This window comes from Armigeres subalbatus, chromosome 2 (assembly GCF_024139115.2).
Source record: "Armigeres subalbatus isolate Guangzhou_Male chromosome 2, GZ_Asu_2, whole genome shotgun sequence".
Taxonomy (NCBI): Eukaryota; Metazoa; Arthropoda; class Insecta; order Diptera; family Culicidae; genus Armigeres; species Armigeres subalbatus.
The window spans coordinates 435816977-435839592 of record NC_085140.1 but is presented as its reverse complement, the minus strand read 5'-3'; the positions used below and the strand labels follow the sequence as shown (position 1 = coordinate 435839592).

Genomic DNA, 22616 nt, shown 5'->3' with positions numbered 1-22616 from the left:
GCATGGAAAAGGGCTGTTAGATAATGCTCCGTGCACGGTTGGGCGATGACGGGGGCAATAAATTGAGTGACCACTTACAATGTGATAATTTACGGCGGTTGATTTGGGCGACTTGAACCGGGCTTAGGGTATCTACACGATCGGCCCACGGTGTGACTAATCAAAGAGCAATCAATGACTGGTCACGTATAAAAGACTCATTTTGTTGCATGAGAAGCATACAGGACCAATAATAACAAGGGTTGCGAAGAACTCGTTTCGCTTTATACAAGGGTCAAGGTTGACCAGCTCTTTTAAACTCGAACGGTTAAAGCGGTATCAATTTCTCATCAAGCATTTTTCAATAGAACAATCATAACTAATCAACGAGAAGCTAATCAAAGCGATCGGAATCGCTCATCGACCATAAATTTTAACGACAGTGCGAAGAACTTTGCACGGTTCTATCATCGATCGATCGTTTTCATCGCCAGAGTCGTATTATTCTTTCTACACATCAACGAGAATCTTACCGATCGTCTCTTCTTCATAACAAATCACCGCATTCTGCCGTTTCCCTTCCATCCTTGCTTTGAAACAGTGATTCTCAATTCAAATTTAATCTCTTGAAATAAAATTTGGCACCAGTAATATAAATTATTTGTTGATTTTTTTAATCTCAATTTTTTTCATCGGTTTTTAATAAAGACTACTTGATTTTCAGTACATACATGGCCATGCATGGATAGCAACTGTAGATTTCTAGTGATGTACAAAAACTTAAGTCAACTGGTTGAATCACGGCCAAGTATAAAACGTTGTGGAAGAGGGTCCAGATGGTCCTTCTCCCTAATTAAAGATTATACTTTTTGAACTATTTTTTTTTCTTGGAGTACTATCATTTCAACATTAATAAGGGTTTAATAAACAAATGAAACTATAAAATCCTTCAGACAATCGAAAAAAAAACAAATTTTTGTTCAAATGAATGCCACATAGCTTAACGACTTTGATTAGAGACTTCCCACATGCTTATCAACTTATCGACAAATCATCAAATGAATAATAGCTTATAAGCCATTAGTACTCAAGATTGATCCCATCAAGCGGATTCAACTTTTCTCTGTTTCATTTCATCCAATCTGTTCCGATTTCTGCCGGGGTCAATTTCGATTTCCTCTCTTACAATTACAATTATTATTTACAACCCAATCTAGGAAAAGTGATTTCTCATCGATAAACAACCGACAAATCCCACAAAATACTATTTTCATGTAAATCGGCAATAAATTGCAGGAACATTTATCTTTCTCTCCGTTGCTTTGTCCATAACGGTTGGACGACGATCTTCTGTAGGCCTCTACGTGTATACAGACATAGTGGCATCAACAAAGCGAACTCGCAGACCGCAGATCGCGCGGAAAGGTTTATGATTTAAGTGCGATGATGCTTTAGCTCCGGATGTCATGCGTCCAGCAGAGAGTTGTGTCGCGGGCGATTCTTTTCGCGTGTACGCAGCCGGAGAAATGGTTACAAGACGCAGCCGCGTTCGATGTCACTGACCAGGCAGGCCGCCCGCTTCTCTAGCCCGCGATCTCTCGGCCCGCAGACAAACTCTGAGTGTGGGATGCGGCGAAGGAAAGAGGAGATAGACGGGAAGACACAATAATTACAGATTTTATTGCACTCCATCAATATTGTGTTACGTCGGGCTAGTCAGTGCAGAGGAATCGATCTACGGGTGAAGGTTTTGACCAAGATCGTTTTCTTTCTTAGGTCGGTGGTTCTCAAGGCATTTAGGATTGGGTTCATCCGATATCCTCATACATTGGAAAGACATATGAAAGGTCCAAAGTAGATTTTTTTTATTTTTGAATGGGGAAAAGCCTTTCCGAATTACTTATAGAGATAGAGGTACTGTTTTTGCATAATTAACTTTCATGTATTTCGTATCGATTCTATACGATAAAAAAACTAAAATAAAAACTCCCTCAAAAAATTAGAAAATTACCAACAATAAAATCAGGGTATGAGCAATGAATAAATGAAAAAATTCCCTATATAATAAGAATTTTCTAAAATTGCATTTCAAAAACAGACATTTCCATAAAGAAATCAATAATATAAACAATCATGCGCTTCACGACAAATGAGCCTTCCAAATAAACGAAAGATTGAAAAAAAATAAACAATTATAAAATTTCATTCCATTTTAAATTATAGACTTTCTGCAAATTTTTTTAAAAAAATCAATAAAAAATATGAAAATTTCCTTGGAAAAATATAAAAAAAAACAATAAGGCGTTAATTATTCATGGAAAAATTAACTTATTGCTCATATCTTTTCTTATTTTTTAATGAAATTAAAAACACTTCAATCATTATCTCATAGGCATTATCGAGCAGGTAATAGAAGGTGATGCCAACCTATTGTTGCCGATGTAAAAATATGATCACCAGCATTTGCACATTGAAGATGAAAGTTAAACATCTGCAGCTAGTCTGACGATACAGGAGTTGCTAATGTGGTCGATCATTCAAGTTTAAGGGACATCGTGTGTAACCTTCAACCCAAACATTTAATTGAATATAAAGTTGAATATCTTAAGAAACTCAAAAAGTCTTTAGAATCATCAACCAGGCTGTTGACTAGAATCACCTAAAATTTTTCTATGAACCACTTCATTTTTGAACTCTTTGGTTCCCATAAGTGGCGTTTCCCTAACCTTATTCTACCTGTGCACTGGATTTAAATTTAAGGAATTTTTATGCGGAAATACAGTATACTAGATTTTGATTAGCTTAAACGACTCTGATAATTTTATTTTCACTTTTCCTATCAGTGCACAGGTAAAAAGTGTGGTTACGCGACGATGCTGGTTCCCATATTTGTGCCAAACAAACACCGCAACTCCTTGAGCCCTTCTGCTCCATTTTGTTTGGATATTCGGGTGCCGGTGTTTCTGATACGATACGTTTTTTATTTAAAATCATTATGATGGATATTTTCGCCGAAAAATTAAAATTTGAGGGAAGCAAAAATCTATTTCGCGAAAAATTTTGAGAAATTTCAAAACATTCTTTAACAAATCCGAGGACATTTTTGATTTTTTTTTTTTCATTTTAATATTTTTTTTCTTAATTAACGTTTGTGAAATTTCTTATTAACCCTCGTTTGTATGCTCTCTACATTCTCCTACTTGCTCGAATACAGCTGCGACGGAGTCTGTCGATCATTCCATTCCACCTGTAGATTGGATGGACAACTCGTTCGAACTGAGATTCAGCAGATTGCGATCAAATCAAACTGCTTCCGCAAACATATCCTTGTAAAGGGCATTTCTATGTTTAATTGAACATTATCCGATGCAAGATTGAAATAATAGTTAAATTGATCTTTCGACAACCATTTCATAATATGGTTACTGTAGAAATTGATTAACATAAATCATCCTGTATACATGAAGCAAGTATGGAGTCCTTAGCTCCTTTTGAAAAGGTTAAGCGAAATTTTCTAAAATGAGATCCGCGCTATTCCAGACTGTACTAAGCCGTTCTGGAAATTGACCGAAATTCTAAACTCCAAACCTAGGCCCATTGCACATTTGATCCCATTAGACAGCAATAATGGCTCTAAGGATCGCTTGATAACTCCTGCAGAGAAGATCGCCGAAATAGATCGTCACTTTGTCAGCTCACACAATCTTGGACAGAGCATCGTCAGTCCACTAGTGTTAACTAGCATGCTAACAAAAACCATCTTACTCCTAACGACTTCTCGGAAGAGTTGAAAATCTCAGCTGGCGAATTGACGGCCTAAATCAAATCTTCGTAACGCATGATGGGGCCTTGGGGTTTTGACAGTATCCTGAATCTCGAACTCAAACATATGAGTGCTACGTTCTTCGAGCACTTTTCGCTAATCTTTTTTCAGTGTCTCCGTCTCAGCTACTTCCCATCGTAATGGAAGTCTGATAAAGTCATCTCCATCCAGACACCTGGCAAGGATCCTTCCTCTCCGAAAAGATATCGTCCCATCAGTCTTCTCTCAGGGTTATCCAAGTTGTTTGAAAAGGCGATTCACAGCCGGTTACTTCACTCTACCGAACACCTCAACATGCTGGCCGAGGAACAGTTTGGTTTCCGGCGCAGTCGATCAAATGACTCGAGTTACCAACGTCCTCAGACGGAACAAGTCTGTCTCTAAAACACCCGCCATGGCCATTCTCGATGTCGAGAAGGCATTTGACAATGTATGGCAAGGTGTACAAACTACAACGCTACAATCTTCCCTGCTACCTGATGAAAATCATCAACAATTATATGTCGGCAAGGACATTCTGAGTCTCTATCAGTGGAGCAAATTCCAATACGCACAACATCGTCGAAGGCGTTCCCCTCGGGCCCCTGATTTCAATCTGTTCACCTCCGACATGCCAGAACCTCCAGAAGGCGGCATTTTGTCTCTGTTCGCAGATGACACCTCCATCGTCTACCAAGGTAGAGTGATCAGAGCCCTAGTAGCAAAACTCCAACGCGGCCTGGATGCTCTGACAGAGTACCTCACCACGCGGTGGCGTACATTTTTGCAACGGTGGTATCGAAAGTACCCTAGAGTGGCAATCAGTGGAAGCAACTCTCAAGACACATTTTTTTTTTGCAAATCCAAAGTAGTGACTGGTTGCTGTTACTGGAAGGCGCGTTATTGGAAATTAATACACCCTTCTCAGGACCACCATTCTATACAGGAGAAGGTTGAGCAAAGACGACACTGCAAAAAATAATTCGCATGGATGGTATCAGTAGCAGTGAAGTGAAACTTTCTTACAAGTTCTCATTTGGTTTTGTTGCTGTTTAGAAATGCATTAGAAAGATGCATTATTGAAAAAAAAAATCGGTTCAAGACCAACTTTCTATACAAAAGAAAGCTAATCCGAAAAAAATTTATCCGATGTACAAATCACAGTATAGCTTAGATTTGGCAGAAAAATCAATCGCAACAATGTACTTACGATGTCCAACGTCTACCTTGCGTTCGTTTCTTATACACAACCCTCCTTTTTTTTTCATCGCAGTGCTGTTTGTTTGATCCATCGAGTGATCATCATCAATTGTAGAAAGACACCTTCAAGTCACATTTTTTGTGAGATTAAAACTATTGAGAGGTTGCTTATTATTATTGTCCTTAGAAAAACTTGCAGCTCTCGGCAGGCTAATCTCTCCAGTAGTTACTGTTAGTTATTTGAAAGGTGCATTATTGAATATAAATCTATTCTTTTCAGGTTCAACGTGTTATACATGGCAAAGTTAACCCAAGAAAAAAAAATCTTCAAATAACAAAACATAGTCTCATAGTCAATACGGCAAAAAGTTGGCGTCGGTTGCGGAATCACAAGCTTCTATTGCTCTACATTACAACTGGAACCTCGCCGACTTTTCAACTTTATTATGTACTCAATACTGTAGGGGAGAAGGTTCGGTTGTGGGCACCCTTTTTAATTTTGTTTTTTTTTTTTAATTTGATTTTTATTTTTGCCTTTCTCGTATACTAAGTATACGTAAAGGCTATAATTTCACTCCAAAACCAAACTTTTGATAGAAGGCTCGGAGACCCATAGTGTTATATACCAATCGACTCAGCTCGACGAATTGAGGTGATGTCTGTTTGTGTGTATGTATGTATGTGTGTGTGTGTATGTGTGTATGTGTACAAATTTTGTAGACACACTTTTTGGAACTTAGCATTACCCGATTTACTCGCAACAAGTTGCATTCGACGGGGAATGCGGTCCCATTGTTTGCTATTGAAAATTGGCCTGATCGGACATTGCATTTCGGAATTATTGAAAAATCATTGTTTTTTCCCAAGGGTCCCCCCTTGGAAAAAAAATTTAAAACCGAAAAAAAAAATTTTTTACAAGAATGGTGGGAATGCATAGTAATTAATGCAAAAGCATGCAAAATGATAGAAAAAATGCAATCTATCCCCCTAAAGTGCTTTTTTGACCTTTCCTATGTGTTTTTTTCAGTACATTTTACGATGCACGAGAAAGGCATCATCGCCGCTAGGTGGATTAATCTGGGTTTTTTAACTTTGGTTCTAGTTACCAATGCAGTGGCGTAGCCAGAAAATTGGTCTGGGGGGAGGGGTTTCTGAACTTTTTTTTTTCGAAAAAAAAAATTCTTCTTAAAACTTTGTCTCTGGGGGGGTTATGTTCAAAACCACCCCCGTGCCTACGCCACTGTACCAATGTGTACATTTTATACCAATGGAAAGCTAGACGTACAACCTTACTGCTAGAGAAGAAATTGGTTTGATTTCATCGATTCAAAACATTTTGTTGTCAATTTAGCAAATTTGAAATTTTTGGACATTTCAGTTTTGTGGTTCGGTTGTGGACACCCTTGAAAATCCGGCAAATAATGAAGAATAACAAACGAAATCCACCCAGTTTTTAAAAAAAGGGTTTTTTATTAGTTTTAATTGTCGCATTTTTCTTCTCAATGAGGGGCCCTATAAAAATAAATGATAATTTGTCAAAAACTTTGGAAGACAAGGGGAAGTGTCATTTGGCCGAAACCCATTCGGCCGAAAGCCATTTGGCCAAATGCCACTAGGCCAAAAGTTGTTTGGCCGAATATACCATTAGACCGCAAGTCATTTAGCCGAATGGGTCATTTGGCCGAAAGGGTCGTTTGGCCGAAAGGATCATGTGACCAAAAGGATCGCTTGGCTGCAAGGGTCATTTGGTCGGAAGGGTCATTCGGCCGAAAGGGTCATTAAGCCGAAATGGTCGTTTGACCGAGATGGTCATTTGGCCGAAAAAGTCGTTAGGCCGAAAGAACCATTTGACCGAAAGGATCATTTGGCCGAAAGGGTCATTTGGCCGAATAGAACTTTTGGCCGAATAGGTCATTAAAAAAGTGAAAAAATAGGTGTAAGAAGGAAGACGATCCAAGTAACCAAAAGTTCAGATTTTACTTAAATTTGTTCCTAACCGAACCAATTGGTTCACTTTTGGTTCACATTGAATTCCAAGCACCTTAAAGGAACTTCAAAGTTCACGCTCCCACCATCAAAAAAATTACTTAAAATGCGAGCTGATTAAGCTGATCTCACTTCGTACTTTTCAAATGAACTATTCGGCCAAACGACCCTTTCGGCCAAATGACCCTTTCGGCCAAATGACCCTTTCGGCCAAATGACCCTTTCGGCCAGATGGGTTTTGACCTAATGGGTCGTTCGGCCAGTTGCCATTCGGCCACATGGCTTTCGGCCGAATTGGCTTCGGCCAAACGATCCTTCTACGTCTTAAAGATTTAATTTTAATTGGAAAACAATAAGGCTGAATTCCGCGTCGAATGCAACTTGATGCGTGTAAATCGGTCAAGGCTTAGTTCCAAAAAGCGCATATACAATGGTTAGATGCGCCCAAAAAAACAATTAAATATTAAAACTTATTATTTCAATAAATTATGACTGAATAATTCGAAGAAAATGCATAAAAACAGCATAAAAAAGTTTGTTATGTCTTCTTTCCTATGTGCTATATCTCACTAGTCCCTTCACACTTCTCAACATCTCGCTTTCCACTACCCAATTAGGATCTCTTACTTCTCACCTCTTGCTCTACTATTCATTTCCAACTTCTTACTTCACAACTAACACATCTATTTTTTCACAAGTCACATGTGTTGTGTTGTGGAAAGCGTTTGATTTTTTTATTCATTTCTTTATTTGGTAGGCACTCTGTGTTACTCAACCGCTACTGTGCCGAGATCTACTGTGGTATTCTGCTGCCAGAATCCACACAGAATCTATTTTTCGATTTTCCATTATTCATTGTTGTTGTCGTTGCTGGTCCATCTCACCGTGAGTCCATTGTGTCCAGTTGTCCGTGTCGTGAATCCAATGATCGTTTGCGCATTGTTCGGTTGCCATTTATCCGGGTACGTTGGGAGCGGGCCATTTGGCATAAAGTCATTTGGCATAACGCCATTTGGCATAAGGTCATTTGGCATAAAGGCCATTTGGCATAACGGTCATTTGGCATAACGGACATTTGGCATAATTGTAACCAACGTCAAAAGTGAGGGTCTTTTGGCAAAACGGACATTTGGCATAATTTGTCTTTGCGTGACTAAAAGTGGTGTGGGAAACACCTCGGAATAGTAAATATAACACCCGTCGATAAAAGACATTAACATCTCGTGCAAAGAATGCATTTGCAATGCAATGCAAAAGTAGGCGCATGCCCGGATGAGAGCAGTGGTGGATGTAATCCCCTCTTTAAAAGTAGGCGTGTGGCTGTATTAGGGAAATGAAGGATGTGATCTCACAGATAACAGATATTGAGGCTGGCATTCGATACGTGTGTAAACATCCGCAACCGTTAATTCAAATGTATTTTAACCGCGTTTGGCAATTGATTGAAGATGGCGCAAGGATCATTGTTATTGAAAACGCAGCCCCAAGGCGGCTGTCAAATGCATTGGCTGCTATCGACGGTTATTATTCAGCTGCGTCCATATGTACTGCCGTAATCAGTTGAGTAGGTGGCAGTAGATGGCCAACGTTTATCAATTCAAAAGTTTACACACGATTTTCAATAAAATGTGTTTTAGTCTAAATATCTGTTATCTGTGGTGATCCCTTCTTTAAAAGTAGGTGCTTGCCCGGATTATGGCAATGGAGGATATGATCTCTTCTTTAAAAGTATGCGCTTTCCCGGATTAAAGTCATGATGAACGATCCCTTCCTTAAAGGTAGGCGCTTGCATGGATTATGGCAATGGATGATGTGATTCCTTCTTTAAAAGTAGGCGCTTATCCGGATTATTATAATGGTGGATGTGATTCCTTTTTTAAGAGAAAGCGCTTCCCCAGATTGAGGCAATGGTGGGTGTGATCCCTTCTTTAAAAGTAGGCGCTTGTCCGGATTATGACAATGGTGGATGTGATCCCTTCTTTAAAAATAGGCGCTTGCACGGATTATGGCAATGGAGGATTTGATTTGTTTTTTAAAAGTAGGCGCCTGTCCGGATTGAAGCAATGGTGGATGTAATCCCTTCTTTAAAAGTAGGTGTGTGGCCTGAATTGTGGCAATGTAATGGTGGATGTGATCCCTTCTTTAAAAGTATGCCCTGCCCGGAATATGGCAATGGTAGATGTGACTTCTTCTTTATATGTAGGCTCTTGTCGGGAATAAATCAATGGTAGATGTGATCTCTTCCCCGAAAAGCACAGTTCAGATTGATTTGGTTACAATAACTCATATGTGACTTGATTGCTTTTAGTAACTCGTCTACGACAAGTGTGTTGCTTGAGTTTTTAAAGTAAGGCGTTTGCCCGGATTAAGGCAATGGAGGATTTGATCCGGTCTTCAGGTGCATGCCCGGATTGAAGCAATGGTGGATGTAATCCCTACTTTAAAAGTAGGCATGTGGCCGGAATAAGTCAATGATGGATGTGATCCCTCTCTCGGAAGTAGTTCTGCCGTTTTGTTATTTCGTTCCTCCCGAAAATGTCTACCATCAGTCTTAATTTATCAGAAAACGGCCTCGACCTACTTTATCTACCCCAAAAATTACATGAAATATCCCTTTCGCTTTCACAGTTCGAAATTATGCCAAATGTCCGTTATGCCAAATGACCCACTCTTTTTTAGCAGTTCAAAATTATGCCAAATGTCCGTTATGCCAAATGACCATTATGCCAAATGGCCTTTATGCCAAATGACCTTATGCCAAATGGCGTTATGCCAAATGACTTTATGCCAAATGACCCAGACCCGGGTACGTTGGAGGAATCCCTCCGAAAAGAACAATTTTTCAGTCGTCATCAGGCAGCCGTAACGGTAAGGGCGCTCCCTAATACGCCACCGTATTCGCGGGCAGCAGGGACTATGTCCAAGGGCTTGACGATCCCTCCCCAGGCCATCTGCGAGTTGTGGGGCTTGCCTAGGATGTGGTGGGGTTTGACAGTGGGCCCTGTTAAACCTCTATAAAAAGCTGCATGTATCCGCAAGTAGGCTCCACCAAAGCGACCGTGTGCCGCTCAAAGCGCACAAGCCCAAGTCCTGGTGTTAGGTGGGACGCTAAACAGCCCTGACACGACGGCCCTCCGACGAGACAGGAGGTTTGCGCAGGCCCAATAAGCCGCCTAGAAAACCAATCATTACGAACAATATAAGAGATAATGCGACTCGATATAATCGGCAAAGACCTAGGCGACGAATACAGGATCACGATTGGAAGCTTGGAACATGGAATTGCAAGTCGCTAGGTTTCGCAGGTTGCGACAGGATGATCTACGATGAATTACATCCCCGCAACTTCGACGTCGTGGCGCTGCAGGAGATTTGCTGGACAGGACAGAAAGTGTGGAAAAGCGGGCATCGAGCGGCTACCTTCTACCAAAGCTGTGGCACCACCAACGAGCTGGGAACCGGCTTCATAGTGCTGGGTAAGATGCGCCAACGCGTGATTGGGTGGCAGCCAATCAACGCAAGGATGTGCAAGCTGAGGATTAAAGGCCGTTTCTTCAACTATAGCATCATCAACGTGCACTGCCCACACGAAGGGAGACCCGACGACGAGAAAGAAGCGTTCTACGCACAGCTGGAGCAGACATACGATGGATGCCCACTGCGGGACGTTAAAATCGTCATCGGTGACATGAACGCACAGGTAGGAAGGAGGAAATGTATAGACCGGTCATCGGACCGGATAGTCTGCACACCGTATCGAATGACAACGGCCAACGATGCATAAACTTCGCAGCCTCCCGCGGAATGGTAGTCCGAAGCACCTTCTTTCCCCGCAAAAATATCCACAAGGCCACATGGAGATCACCTAACCAAGAAACGGAAAACCAAATCGATCACGTTCTAATCGACGGTAAATTCTTCTCCGACATCACGAACGTCCGCACTTACCGCAGTGCGAATATTGAATCCGACCACTACCTCGTTGCAGTATGCCTGCGCTCAAAACTCTCGACGGTGTACAACACGCGTCGAAGTCGGACGCCGCGGCTTAACATTGGGCGGCTACAAGACGGTAGACTAGCCCAAGAATACGCGCAGCAGCTGGAAGTGGCACTCCCAACGGAAGAGCAGCTAGGCGCAGCGTCTCTTGAAGATGGCTGGAGAGATATTCGATCCGCCATTGGTAGCACCGCAACCGCTGCACTTGGCACGGTGCCCCGGATCAGAGAAACGACTGGTATGACGGCGAATGTGAGCAGTTAGTGGAAGAGAAGAATGCAGCATGGGCAAGATTGCTGCAACACCGCACGAGGGCAAACGAGGCACGATATAAACAGACACGGAGCAGACAAAACTCGATTTTCCGGAGGAAAAAGCGCCAGCAGGAAGATCGAGACCGTGAAGAAACGGAGCAACTGTACCGCGCTAATAACACACGAAAGTTCTATGAGAAGTTAAACCGTTCACGTAAGGGCCACGTGCCACAGCCCGATATGTGTAAGGACATAAACGGGAACCTTCTTACGAACGAGCGTGAGGTGATCCAAAGGTGGCGGCAGTACTACGAAGAACACCTGAATGGCGATGTGGCAGACGAAGATGGCGGTATGGTGATGGACCTGGAAGAACGCGCGCAGGACATAATTCTACCGGCTCCGGATCTCCAGGAAATCCAGGAGGAGTTTGGCCGGCTCAAGAACAACAAAGCCCCTGGGGTTGACCAACTACCAGGAGAGCTATTTAAACACGGTGGTGAGGCACTGGCTAGAGCGCTGCACTGGGTCATTACCAAGATTTGGGAGGAGGAAGTTTTGCCGCAGGAGTGGATGGAAGGTGTCGTGTGTCCCATCTACAAAAAGGGCGATAAGCTGGATTGTAGCAACTACCGCGCAATCACATTGCTGAACGCCGCCTACAAGGTACTCTCCCAAATTTTATGCCGTCGACTAGCACCAACTGCAAGGGAGTTCGTGGGGCAGTACCAGGCGGGTTTTATGGGCGAACGCTCCACCACGGACCAGGTGTTTGCCATTCGCCAAGTACTGCAGAAATGCCGCGAATACAACGTGCCCACACATCATCTATTTGACTTCAAAGCCGCATATGATACAATCGATCGGGACCAACTATGGCAGCTAATGCACGAACACGGTTTTCCGGATAAACTGACACGGTTGATCAAAGCGACGATGGATCGGGTGATGTGCGTAGTTCGAGTTTCAGGGGCATTCTCGAGTCCCTTCGAAACCCGCAGAGGGTTACGGCAAGGTGATGGTCTTTCGTGTTTGCTATTCAACATCGCTTTGGAAGGTGTAATACGAAGAGCAGGGATTAACACGAGTGGTACAATTTTCAATAAGTCCGTCCAGCTATTTGGTTTCGCCGACGACATAGATATTATGGCACGTAACTTTGAGAAGATGGAGGAAGCCTACATCAGACTGAAGAGGGAAGCTAAGCGGATCGGACTAGTCATCAACACGTCGAAGACGAAGTACATGATAGGAAGAGGTTCAAGAGAAGACAATATGAGCCACCCACCGCGAGTTTGCATCGGTGGTGACGAAGTCGAGGTGGTAGAAGAATTTGTGTACTTGGGCTCACTGGTGACTGCCGAAAATGACACCAGCAGAGAAATTCGGAGACGCATAGTGGCTGGAAATCGTACTTACTTTGGACTCCGCAAGACGCTTCGATCGAATAGAGTTCGCCGCCGTACCAAACTGACAATCTACAAAACGCTAATTAGACCGGTAGTCCTCTACGGACACGAGACCTGGACGATGCTCGTGGAGGACCAACGCGCACTTGGAGTTTTCGAAAGGAAAGTGCTGCGTACCATCTATGGTGGGGTGCAGATGGCGGACGGTACGTGGAGGAGGCGAATGAACCACGAGTTGCATCAGCTGTTGGGAGAACCATCCATCGTTACCACCGCGAAAATCGGACGACTGCGATGGGCCGGGCACGTAGCCAGAATGTCGGACAGTAACCCGGTGAAAATGGTTCTCGACAACGATCCGACGGGCACAAGAAGGCGAGGTGCGCAGCGGGCAAGGTGGATCGATCAGGTGGAAGATGACTTGCGGACCCTCCGTAGACTGCGTGGTTGGCGACGTGTAGCCATGGACCGAGCCGAATGGAGAAGACTCTTATATACCGCACAGGCCACTTCGGCCTTAGTCTGAATAAATAAATAAATAATAGGCTGCGCATCCGGCGACTGACAAGGGTTTGGTGGAGAGGCTGGGAATCGAACCCATGACCATTCGCTTGTAAGTCGAACGTGTAGCCAACTACGCTACGGGACCCCCAAAAAGCGTTTGATATTTTGGAAAAAATAAATATAAATGTGTTCTCTTTCTTGATAGGTACCTGGATTTCCGGATAAACTGATACGATTGATCAAGGCGACGATGGATCGGGTGATGTGCGTAGTTCGAGTTTCAGGGGCATTCTCGAGTCCCTTCGGAACGGGCAGAGGGTTACGACAAGGTGACGGTCTTTCGTGTCTACTATTCAACATCGCTTTGGAGGGAGTAATACGAAAAGCAGGGATTGACAGGTACGATTTTCAATGAGTCCGTCCAGTTATTTGGTTTCGCTGACGACATTGATATTATGGCACGTAACTTTGAGAAGATGGAGGAAGCCTACATCAGACTGAAGAGGAAAGCTAAACGGATTGGACTAGTCATCAACACGCCGAAGACGAAGTACATGATAGGAAGAGGCTCAATAGAGGACCAAGTAAGCCGTCCACCACGAGGTTGTATAGATTGTGACGAAATCAAGGTGGTCGAAGAATTCGTGTACACGGGCTCATTGGTGACCTCCGATAACGATACCAGCAGAAAAAATCGGAGACGCATCATGGCAGGAAATCGTACGTACTTTGGACTTCGCAAAACGTTTCGATCGAATAGAGATCGCCACCGTACCAGACTGACTATCTACAAAACGCTTATTAGACCGATAGTTCTCTACGGACACGAGATCTGGACGATGCTCGTGGAGGACCAACGCGCACTGGGAGTTTTCGAAAGACGGGTGGTGGAGGAGGCGAATGAACCACGAGTTGCATCAGCTGTTGGGAGAACCATCCATTGTTCACACCGCAAAAATTGGAAGACTGCGGTTGGCTGGGCACGTAGCCAAAATGTCGGACAGAAATCTGGTGAGAATGGTTCTCGACAACGATCCGACGGGAACATGAAGGCGTGGTGCACAGCGAGCAAGGTGGAGGACGATTTGCGGACCCTCCGCAGACTGCGTGGTTGGCGATGTGTAGCCATGGACAGAGTTGAATGGGGAAGACTTCTCCACACTGCTTAGGCCACTCCGGCCTTAGTCTGATAATAAATAAAACAAAATGGTCTCGATTACTGAAAAAAAAAATGTTTAAATTTCCTTGTCAACAGCGAGCTGCTGGGGTTGATCGAATTGCAGTTCGGGTACGCCATTCGAGTGCAAACAGGATTCAGTTCGGTTTCGTGTATCTGGTAGTGTCTCAAACCGTTTCTTGGCCGACGTCGGATGATTGCCGTAGGGGTGTGTAGAGTCGAATTCGGTCCAGAAAAATGTTTCGAAGGTTACGTTTCTGAGACCACCAGAGCGAATGAAAAAAAATTAAATCTTAAAAAATTACGTCAATTAAAACTGCTTAAATAAGTTTATTCTAATATACATCATCTTTATACTATATGTTTACATTTGTGTGTTTTTGGTTTGGTCACTGAGCAGAAAGTTATGCACAAATGAACTTTCACAACAGAATAAATCGCAATTTTTGTGTTTCGTGAGGTTATTATAACTTAATATCAATTGGAGCGAACAATGGCGCCTAAACCTAGACTAATAATCCAGGGCAACATTTGCTTATGATGATATTCCAAAACTATATACCATACCAAGCATCCTACTCCTTGACATCTATGAGGGCGTCGGTGAGTCGCTGGCCTCTCGTTAAGTAGATCACATATCATCATTTCTTTCCCTTATTTCCCAATAACGGAGAATATGGGCTTGTGCTGTAATGATTTTGTTATTCGACCTCCAGATTATCGGTAAGGGCACTGACCCATTCTCACCTCCCAGACCCTAATGTCAACTGTTGATTGCAAGTCACGAATTGAAGAACAGGGGTGGCATTGCGCATCTCGATTCGAACGTAATTCTATCGAATCGAACATGTTTGGCATTACAAATTTCGATTCGATCTCGAAAACGACTCATCGTTCGAGTATGCTCGAGGAGGTACAAGAATAACGAGATGTTTTGGCATTATGGATACTCGATAGCACACTGGAAAACGACTCAAGTCGAATGAAAAACACTCGTCACCTTTATATCTTTCGAATGTTGTTCGAGAGTCATTTCTTGCTGAAAGTTTTTAATTATATTTGTTATTATTTCTCTACGGGAAAAGAACAAATGTTTTATTATTGTATCTTGAAGGAAAGAATGTCATTAGTATACCTACTTTAATAGTTTCCAGACAATATGCAATCTCTAATTATCCCGAAATCCGCGTAAAAACAACTACAACTAAAATCTTTTTTTTTTGCGGTTTTCACGTATTTCATGCCGATTTCAATAAACCGCATGAAAAATCGATAGGGAAAATCTGCGTAAAAACGTGCATATTCGTGTGTACGTAAAATAGTTGAGTTAAATAAAAAAAAACGCGCGAGAGATAACTTAAGTGCATTTAACTAAAACACATGGAAACATCAAAGTAATTTATTTTCGAATCCTTCTTTAGCTTTAAATTATTTAGCTCAAAATTGGATCTATGGCATAAACTCGAATAAACATAAAATTTATAATTTGTGTGGTAACAATATTTCAATTTACAAAACATATCGTATCGGCATAATGTTTTAATCGGTTGCAACTGCTCCATAAATAATATTCCTTTTTATAGTCATTGAGCACAATTTGCTTGTTTATAAATTAACTGTCAATTCATGCCCTGAAGGATGCCTTTCCAACAGGCAACATGCTACACGCAGATGAAATTACTCTTATTCTCTCTCAGTGTTGTCCTACACTCAGTGCGAAAAATTCTGCTCTTTGATTTCACTCCATCTAAACGATTTTACAGTCCTAACTAAATGAGTGCAACTAATAGAGGGATATTTGAATTTTCTAAATGTCATGTCAAACTATTGGGAAAATGCACACCAGAGCCACAGGAGCGCGCGCGCTGAAAATCAGAGATGCATCTGAACACGAGAACGCGTGTTCGTGTTCAAAACGTTCTGAACACTGCACACTGTTCAAGAGCACTGACCGAACTTAGCAACTTGTATCCTAGGAAAACAAACTCAAGCGACGGCATGCTACTCATTTTTCGGCTAGTAATGGAACACGTGGGCATCTAACAGATAGAAAACAAGCATGCTCGTATGTTTTTGCATAGTTCCAAATCTAAGGAATCTTAGTTATTATGATCGTTTTGCTTGCGTACCAACCCAGTGCACACTGCACTGTGTTCAGAGTTCAAAAATTTGAACACCAAGGCACGCTCTTGGCTCATGTTCTGTTCAGGATGCATCTCTGCTGAAAATACACTGGAGTGTTTTCACTGGAGTGTATTTTCAGCGCGCGCGCTCCTGTGGCTCTGGTGTGCATTTTTCCAATAGTTTGACATGACATTTAGAAAATTCAAATATCCCTCTATTAGTTGCACTCATTTAGTTAAGACTATAAAATCGTTTAGATGGAGTAAAATCAAAGAGCAGAATTTTTCGCACTGAGTGTAGGACAACACTGTTCTCTCTATTTACTCACATTCGCCATGCGCTGAAGGTTGTCTCTCCAGCGGGCGGCATACTAAACACGGAGACAGCTATCTCTTATTCTCTCTGTTTACATTTCGTTTGACAGAACATACTCGATTGAGCTAGTACAGCACCATTCGAAATCTTGTACTGCGACTGAATGAAGTCGAACGAAATACATAATGCCGCAATTTTTTCGAAACGAATGCAAAAACGTACGAATCGAGTGATTCGATTCGAGATGCACAATGCCACCCCAGTTTAGCTTGCTCATACTATCCCAGAACAATCTAGCGGAATCTTTTACCTTCCAATATTTAGATGTGATGAACAGGTTTGAACAAATTTTGAGACATTGAGTGCCAAGAAAAGCTTAAGATCGTAGATTCTGTGCTAAAAGACAGTTTGGATGACCTGGAAATTTCCTAAAATTGTCTTCCGGTGTCTGTTGTCCTTCCAGGAGATGTAATACTCATGGTTCAATACATTTAGAAACTTTGAGTGACGAGAGAGCTACTTTCGCAGCTGTAGATTTCAAGTCTCAAGGATAAGTTTGGATGACCCAGAATAGCCCAAAAATATCTAACGATATCTATTGACCTCTCAGGAGGTGTAATAGATATACCCGAGCAGCACAAGTTAGGCGAAAATGGTTGCAACAACTTGATTGTGACTAAATCTGGTCACATATGAGTTGCAGTAGCTCATGGAGATCATGTGTGCTGCTAAGGTAATTGAATGCATATCGAGATTACGAGTACTGAAATTCCTTGCAGCTGTAGATCTCAGGTCAATTACTAAAGAACAGTTTGGATGACCCAGAATATACCACAACGATTTTACGATATTTGTTGATCTCTCAGGAGATGTAATGGATACAATTGAATGCTTATTAAAGCTTCGAGTACTTTAAACCTTGCAGTCTTTTTCTCACCTTCTATCAGAAATAATGGACTCGGCTGAATACTCAAATCAACTTAGAGTTACGAAAAACAGCTTTTTTGCAGCTGTAGATTTCAAGTCCCTAGCACAAAGATAGCTCAGATTGCTTAGGACGTCCGAGTAAGATTAAAAATAGTTTATTGTATAATACGGTAACTCTATGGATACGTTAAAATAAAAATATTACTTTGAAACAGTACAATCCGCTGCCAATATACCTAATGTTTTGTTTTTCATAACTACACCGCGTTCATGACGTTCTGGGTTGCCGGAAGGTCTTGATCGCCCATACCTGATATTCTTCCCTGTTAGGGGAGTTAATTTCAAGGAATTTTGCTGAAGACAGTGTTCACTTTTATCCATCGTACAGTTTTATACATCCATTTTTCTGTTGAGGTCATGTATGAGCCATAGAGCTACTAATCGGAAAAACGCCATGCGTTGAAACATTTTATACACTACATGTCCAGCCAAAATGCTGCTTAAACTATTAGAACAAAAATGTGCTATAATGAGACCACTTTTCATCCAATTATCAGCAATCAATACGCAAATCTCTATTACACTAAGCATGTAATAGAGTGACCTCCTTAGTGTTCAATTATCCTAAACCTCCGGCATGCAAACGGAATGGGTCCGCTTCGGTTACTACCCTTTGATAACATTCCAGAACTGACCAGTGACTGGCGAACACCTAATCTCACCACTCAAGTTAAAATGAATAAATTGTATAGCGCGCACATGATCTCATAAACAGTTGAACAAACTACCGGCCACACCCATCATGCGGCGATTCAAATTGTATAGCTTTGAGGTGCAAAAGTGTACGCGGCGAATCAAACGACAATCAGGCACCAGCTTGGTCAGTTAAATGAGCCGGCAACGAGTACGAATCACGATTGCAGGTTCACCATTTCTGGTTTGGGTTCTACTCATTGCAATTCACACGCTAAATAGATTCTGATTGATTGATTCGTTGGTTGAGGAGTCCACTTCAAGGTCCTCCAGCTTTTTCATAATTTATACAGTGAAAGTCCACTTCGGAAGCGGAAATCTTCTTGAATTCATAAATGAAAGGTCAAATTTCTCGCATCTAAATAAACGTTTTATGAACAAAACACAAATTGCCGCTTACAATGAGTGCTTGAATAAAAAGAATTAATCTGAAAGGTAAATAGGTGCTCGTGCTTCAAGCTAGGAGTGATTTCAATTCAGTCGAAAACAAGAAACCTCTCGCTGTGCACAAAACAAACCACCAGATATGCATTTCTGAACGAAAATATTTAATAAAATGGAAAAAAATACAACATCGACCATTGAGCTGGTCGTTCGGTTGTCGGTAGAAGCAATGAGTGCCTAATGAGAAGCCTCAAGACTCGAACTATTGGAACATAGCGAAAAAGCTCAAATGCGAATGGAAAGAATCGACCAACCTCGGACAACATCTTTTACGGCGACAACGTCGTTGTGGCCCAAATGAATTGAGCTGTTAATGCAAATTTATCTCACTGCTTGACGAGCATAAAAAGAAGAAAAAAAAATGTGTAAAATAAGCTGATCGCAGCAGCAGCAGCAGCAGCGACCAGCTCGCTGAACCAGAGCGCGCTAGATGGCAATAAGCGAGCGCGCGATGGGGTGGGCTCGGTGTGTACGCGATCATGCGTAAAACGGCACTACTGGCGGGCCACTTTGCACTGATTGGTTCCAATTGAAATGGAATCGACAAATGAGATGCTGTAGTTTGACGGCAGAGGTGTGCGAAGGATTAGCAATCAAAATCGATACAAATAAAGGAAAACAAATTTTAAATGCAATATGGAACGTAATGTTCAGATTGTGGAATATGCAGTTGGCAGTTTGTGAGAAACTGTATTCAATAGTTATTGTTATTAGTGTCTTGGCGCCTCCTTAGCCGTGCGGTAAGACGCGCGGCTACAAAGCAAGACCATGCTGAGGGTGGCTGGGTTCGATTCCCGGTGCCGGTCTAGGCAATTTTCGGCTTGGAAATTGTCTCGACTTCCTTGGGCATATAAAAGTATCATCGTGTTAGCCTCATGATATACGAATGCAAAAATGGTAACTTGGCTTAGAAACCTCGCAGTTAATAACTGTGGAAGTGCTTAATGAACACTAATCTGCGAGGCGGCTCTATCCCAGTGTTGGGATGTAATGCCAATAAGAAGAAGAAGAAGTGTCTTGGCGATAATATATTTTTTTTCATGTGGAGGGGATATCTGTTTATACAAATTAATTTTGTAGAAGTCTAAACTTCTACTAATATTTTGAATATTGAAATGCCAAAAACCATTGGAAAGATTCATTGTAGCTCTGGTTACCTATCAGTTTTACAGAAATGCCTCAGAATCTATAATTTCCCTCTTTTGCTTCTTGTTTGTACAAAGAGAAAAAAAAATCCTTTTCAACAAACCCCTTACGCCCCTGAAAACGAACTTGAATCTGTTGAGTCCGTACCACCGGCAGACATCAGCCATCGACATCGTCGTCGCCATCGTTCCACTTGGGAACCAGTACAGACCCGACGCGACAGCTCCAGCCAGCCAGCCCCGTGTGTGTGGTCTTCCCAGGTAACAAGCTACAATACAACCCGATCCAACAAGCTAAGTACAGATCGATCCGTTCGCGCAACGTAATGAACTGTCCACCCAGCAATTGTACGCGCGAAACTGATTGGACTAATTTGACCCGGGCGCGATTCCACGCCACCCATTTTGCCCAAGGTGACTGCGTGGGTCGTCAACATCGCATCATCGCCGTCGTACGCAGTCAATTAGCACACCTCCTCCGATCCACGCGGCGACTGACACGTTCCGATTTCGACTTCTCACGGGACCCCCCTCCTAGAGAAGTAAAAGTTTGACTGAACTTACCGGCACTGGACAGGGCGGACATGCTGGTGGCGTGGCTCGCCTCCGAAACGTCGCTCATCGAGCCCAACCACTTGAGCGTCTCCGTCGAGGATGTGCTCTCCGAGCTGTTGTTGTCCGCGATGCTATTGTTGGACGAGGACAGCTGCTGGAGGTCCTGCTGGGACCAGTTCCGGGACGACAGGAGCAGTTCGCTGTCCTGACGCAATCTGAAAGTGAAAACGAAACAGAAAGGTAAGCTTTGTAGAACACCGCGAGCGAGTACGCTCGATGTGGGGGAGTCGTAAATTTTGTGCGGCAGAACAATCGGCCAAAAGGTGAAAGGACATACGGTTGTGATCGATCGGTGAGCTCCATTTTAGGATTGGCCATTATAATAATAATGCCAATATTTATTGTTTGCTCTTCAAAAGGACCATGATCCCACGTCGAGCCGAGGGCGATAAGCAAAAGTTATTCCCGATTGCGGTGTACAGTGGCGGGTGATCGAAAAAAGTTGAACAAAAAACATTTTTTTATGGAAAATCAAGGAAAATATCGTAACAAATGTATAAAACTTGTATGACCTTTGAATCTTTTCAAATCTGTGAATTTAATTTGGGTGCCACGTTTTTCGGCAAGGTAAAATCTTCACAATTTAGTATTGGCTTCGACCACTGTTTGTGCCGTGACGCGGTTGGTGTTGTCGTTGTCATTATATTGTTCAATTACAACTCATATATTTGCGTTTCCGACTTGGTGGATTGTCGTACGTTGTCGATTGTACTTACTCCGTTCGATGATCAATTAAGCTGCGATCGCCGCGAGTTGATTGTGCGCTTGAGTGCATGCGATCGTATATTTTTTTTTGTTTACCAAATTCAGTCTGCTTGTGGTAAGCAAATATTTATCTCCGATTTGCTGAGCGAGATCGCTATAGGGGGTGTGAAAGAATAGTGAGGAATGTTTGCCTGTCTGAGAGGTTGGCTGGATTGCATCCAAGTCGGTGAGTAAATTTATCTCATCAATTTACACCAATCGGATGAACGACCGTCGAGTCGGGACAATTGATCCGGAGTGTAAACTGCGAGATATTCCGCGAATGATAACGAGCTGTGAATGGGTTTTGTGCGGATTAATCAGATACACATTTGCAATTTATTGTTGAGATATAAGCCGTTGTATAGGAACATGAACGTTGATAAATGGGATTGATTTAGTGGCTTTTCAGATACCAAATGTACCAGACGAGAGTAGATATTGATAAATCTTAGATGAGCATCAACCAATTATTTAAGCTTGTTTCGAAACAGTTCAAAACATGTTTGAACATTTTGGGATCACCATTGAAACCATTGAACTTCCAAACGGTAAAAAAAACGATAAGAAGTCGGAGAAATATGGGCCAGTTACGTTCTACAGAGCAATTCAAAAATACTGGACAAGTTGAATTTATAATGTTTTGAAAACTCGATGTGTATATGCACAGCACATGAAAGATTCAATTCGAAAAGTGTGTTGGTGGGAACCACTTTCCTTCGGTGGGGTTTGAAACCACGATCCTCAGTACGCTACACTGGTGCTTCCTTCAACTTAGTTCAGAAGGTATTCCGTCGGCCTTCGCAGCTTAGCTGATTAATGATTAATGATTGATTAATCCAAATTTTGATTATATTTTGAAAAAACGGTAGCTTAACTGTAGAAAAATCGGGTCTCATCGGTAAGCCGGAAAAAGAATCAAATCATATGAAAATGCATATTCAAGGCGCACTTAGAAATGATGATGCAATCACTCGCCCACTGCAAGCCGAATATATCTTTGCACTTGTCTCGCACGAGCTGCCAGTGTGATGGTTAGGAGAACGCAACTGATAGAATTTTCTGAATTGGGTATAGCTTTTTCGTTTATTTCCAATTCTAGCAGTTACTGCTAGAATAGTTAAGTTAAAGGTATAGAATAGAAATGGAAACGGCGCAAAATCCATTTCCAGTTCTAGCGATTGCTAGAACATGAGAAATTTAGAGAAAGATACAAAGTAGAAGAATGGAACGGACCTG

General features: G+C 42.2%; 1 protein-coding gene across 3 annotated transcripts in view; it reads right to left on the bottom strand.

The window, feature by feature from the left end:
• Positions 1-22616, bottom strand: part of LOC134213601 (protein Shroom) — a 929824-nt gene that overhangs the window by 465552 nt on the left and 441656 nt on the right. For all 3 annotated transcript variants that reach the window (XM_062692809.1, XM_062692811.1, XM_062692810.1), the window contains exon 5: positions 20583-20788. In XM_062692809.1, the coding sequence (XP_062548793.1) occupies positions 20583-20788 (206 nt within the window). The remainder of the gene's footprint in view (positions 1-20582; positions 20789-22616) is intronic.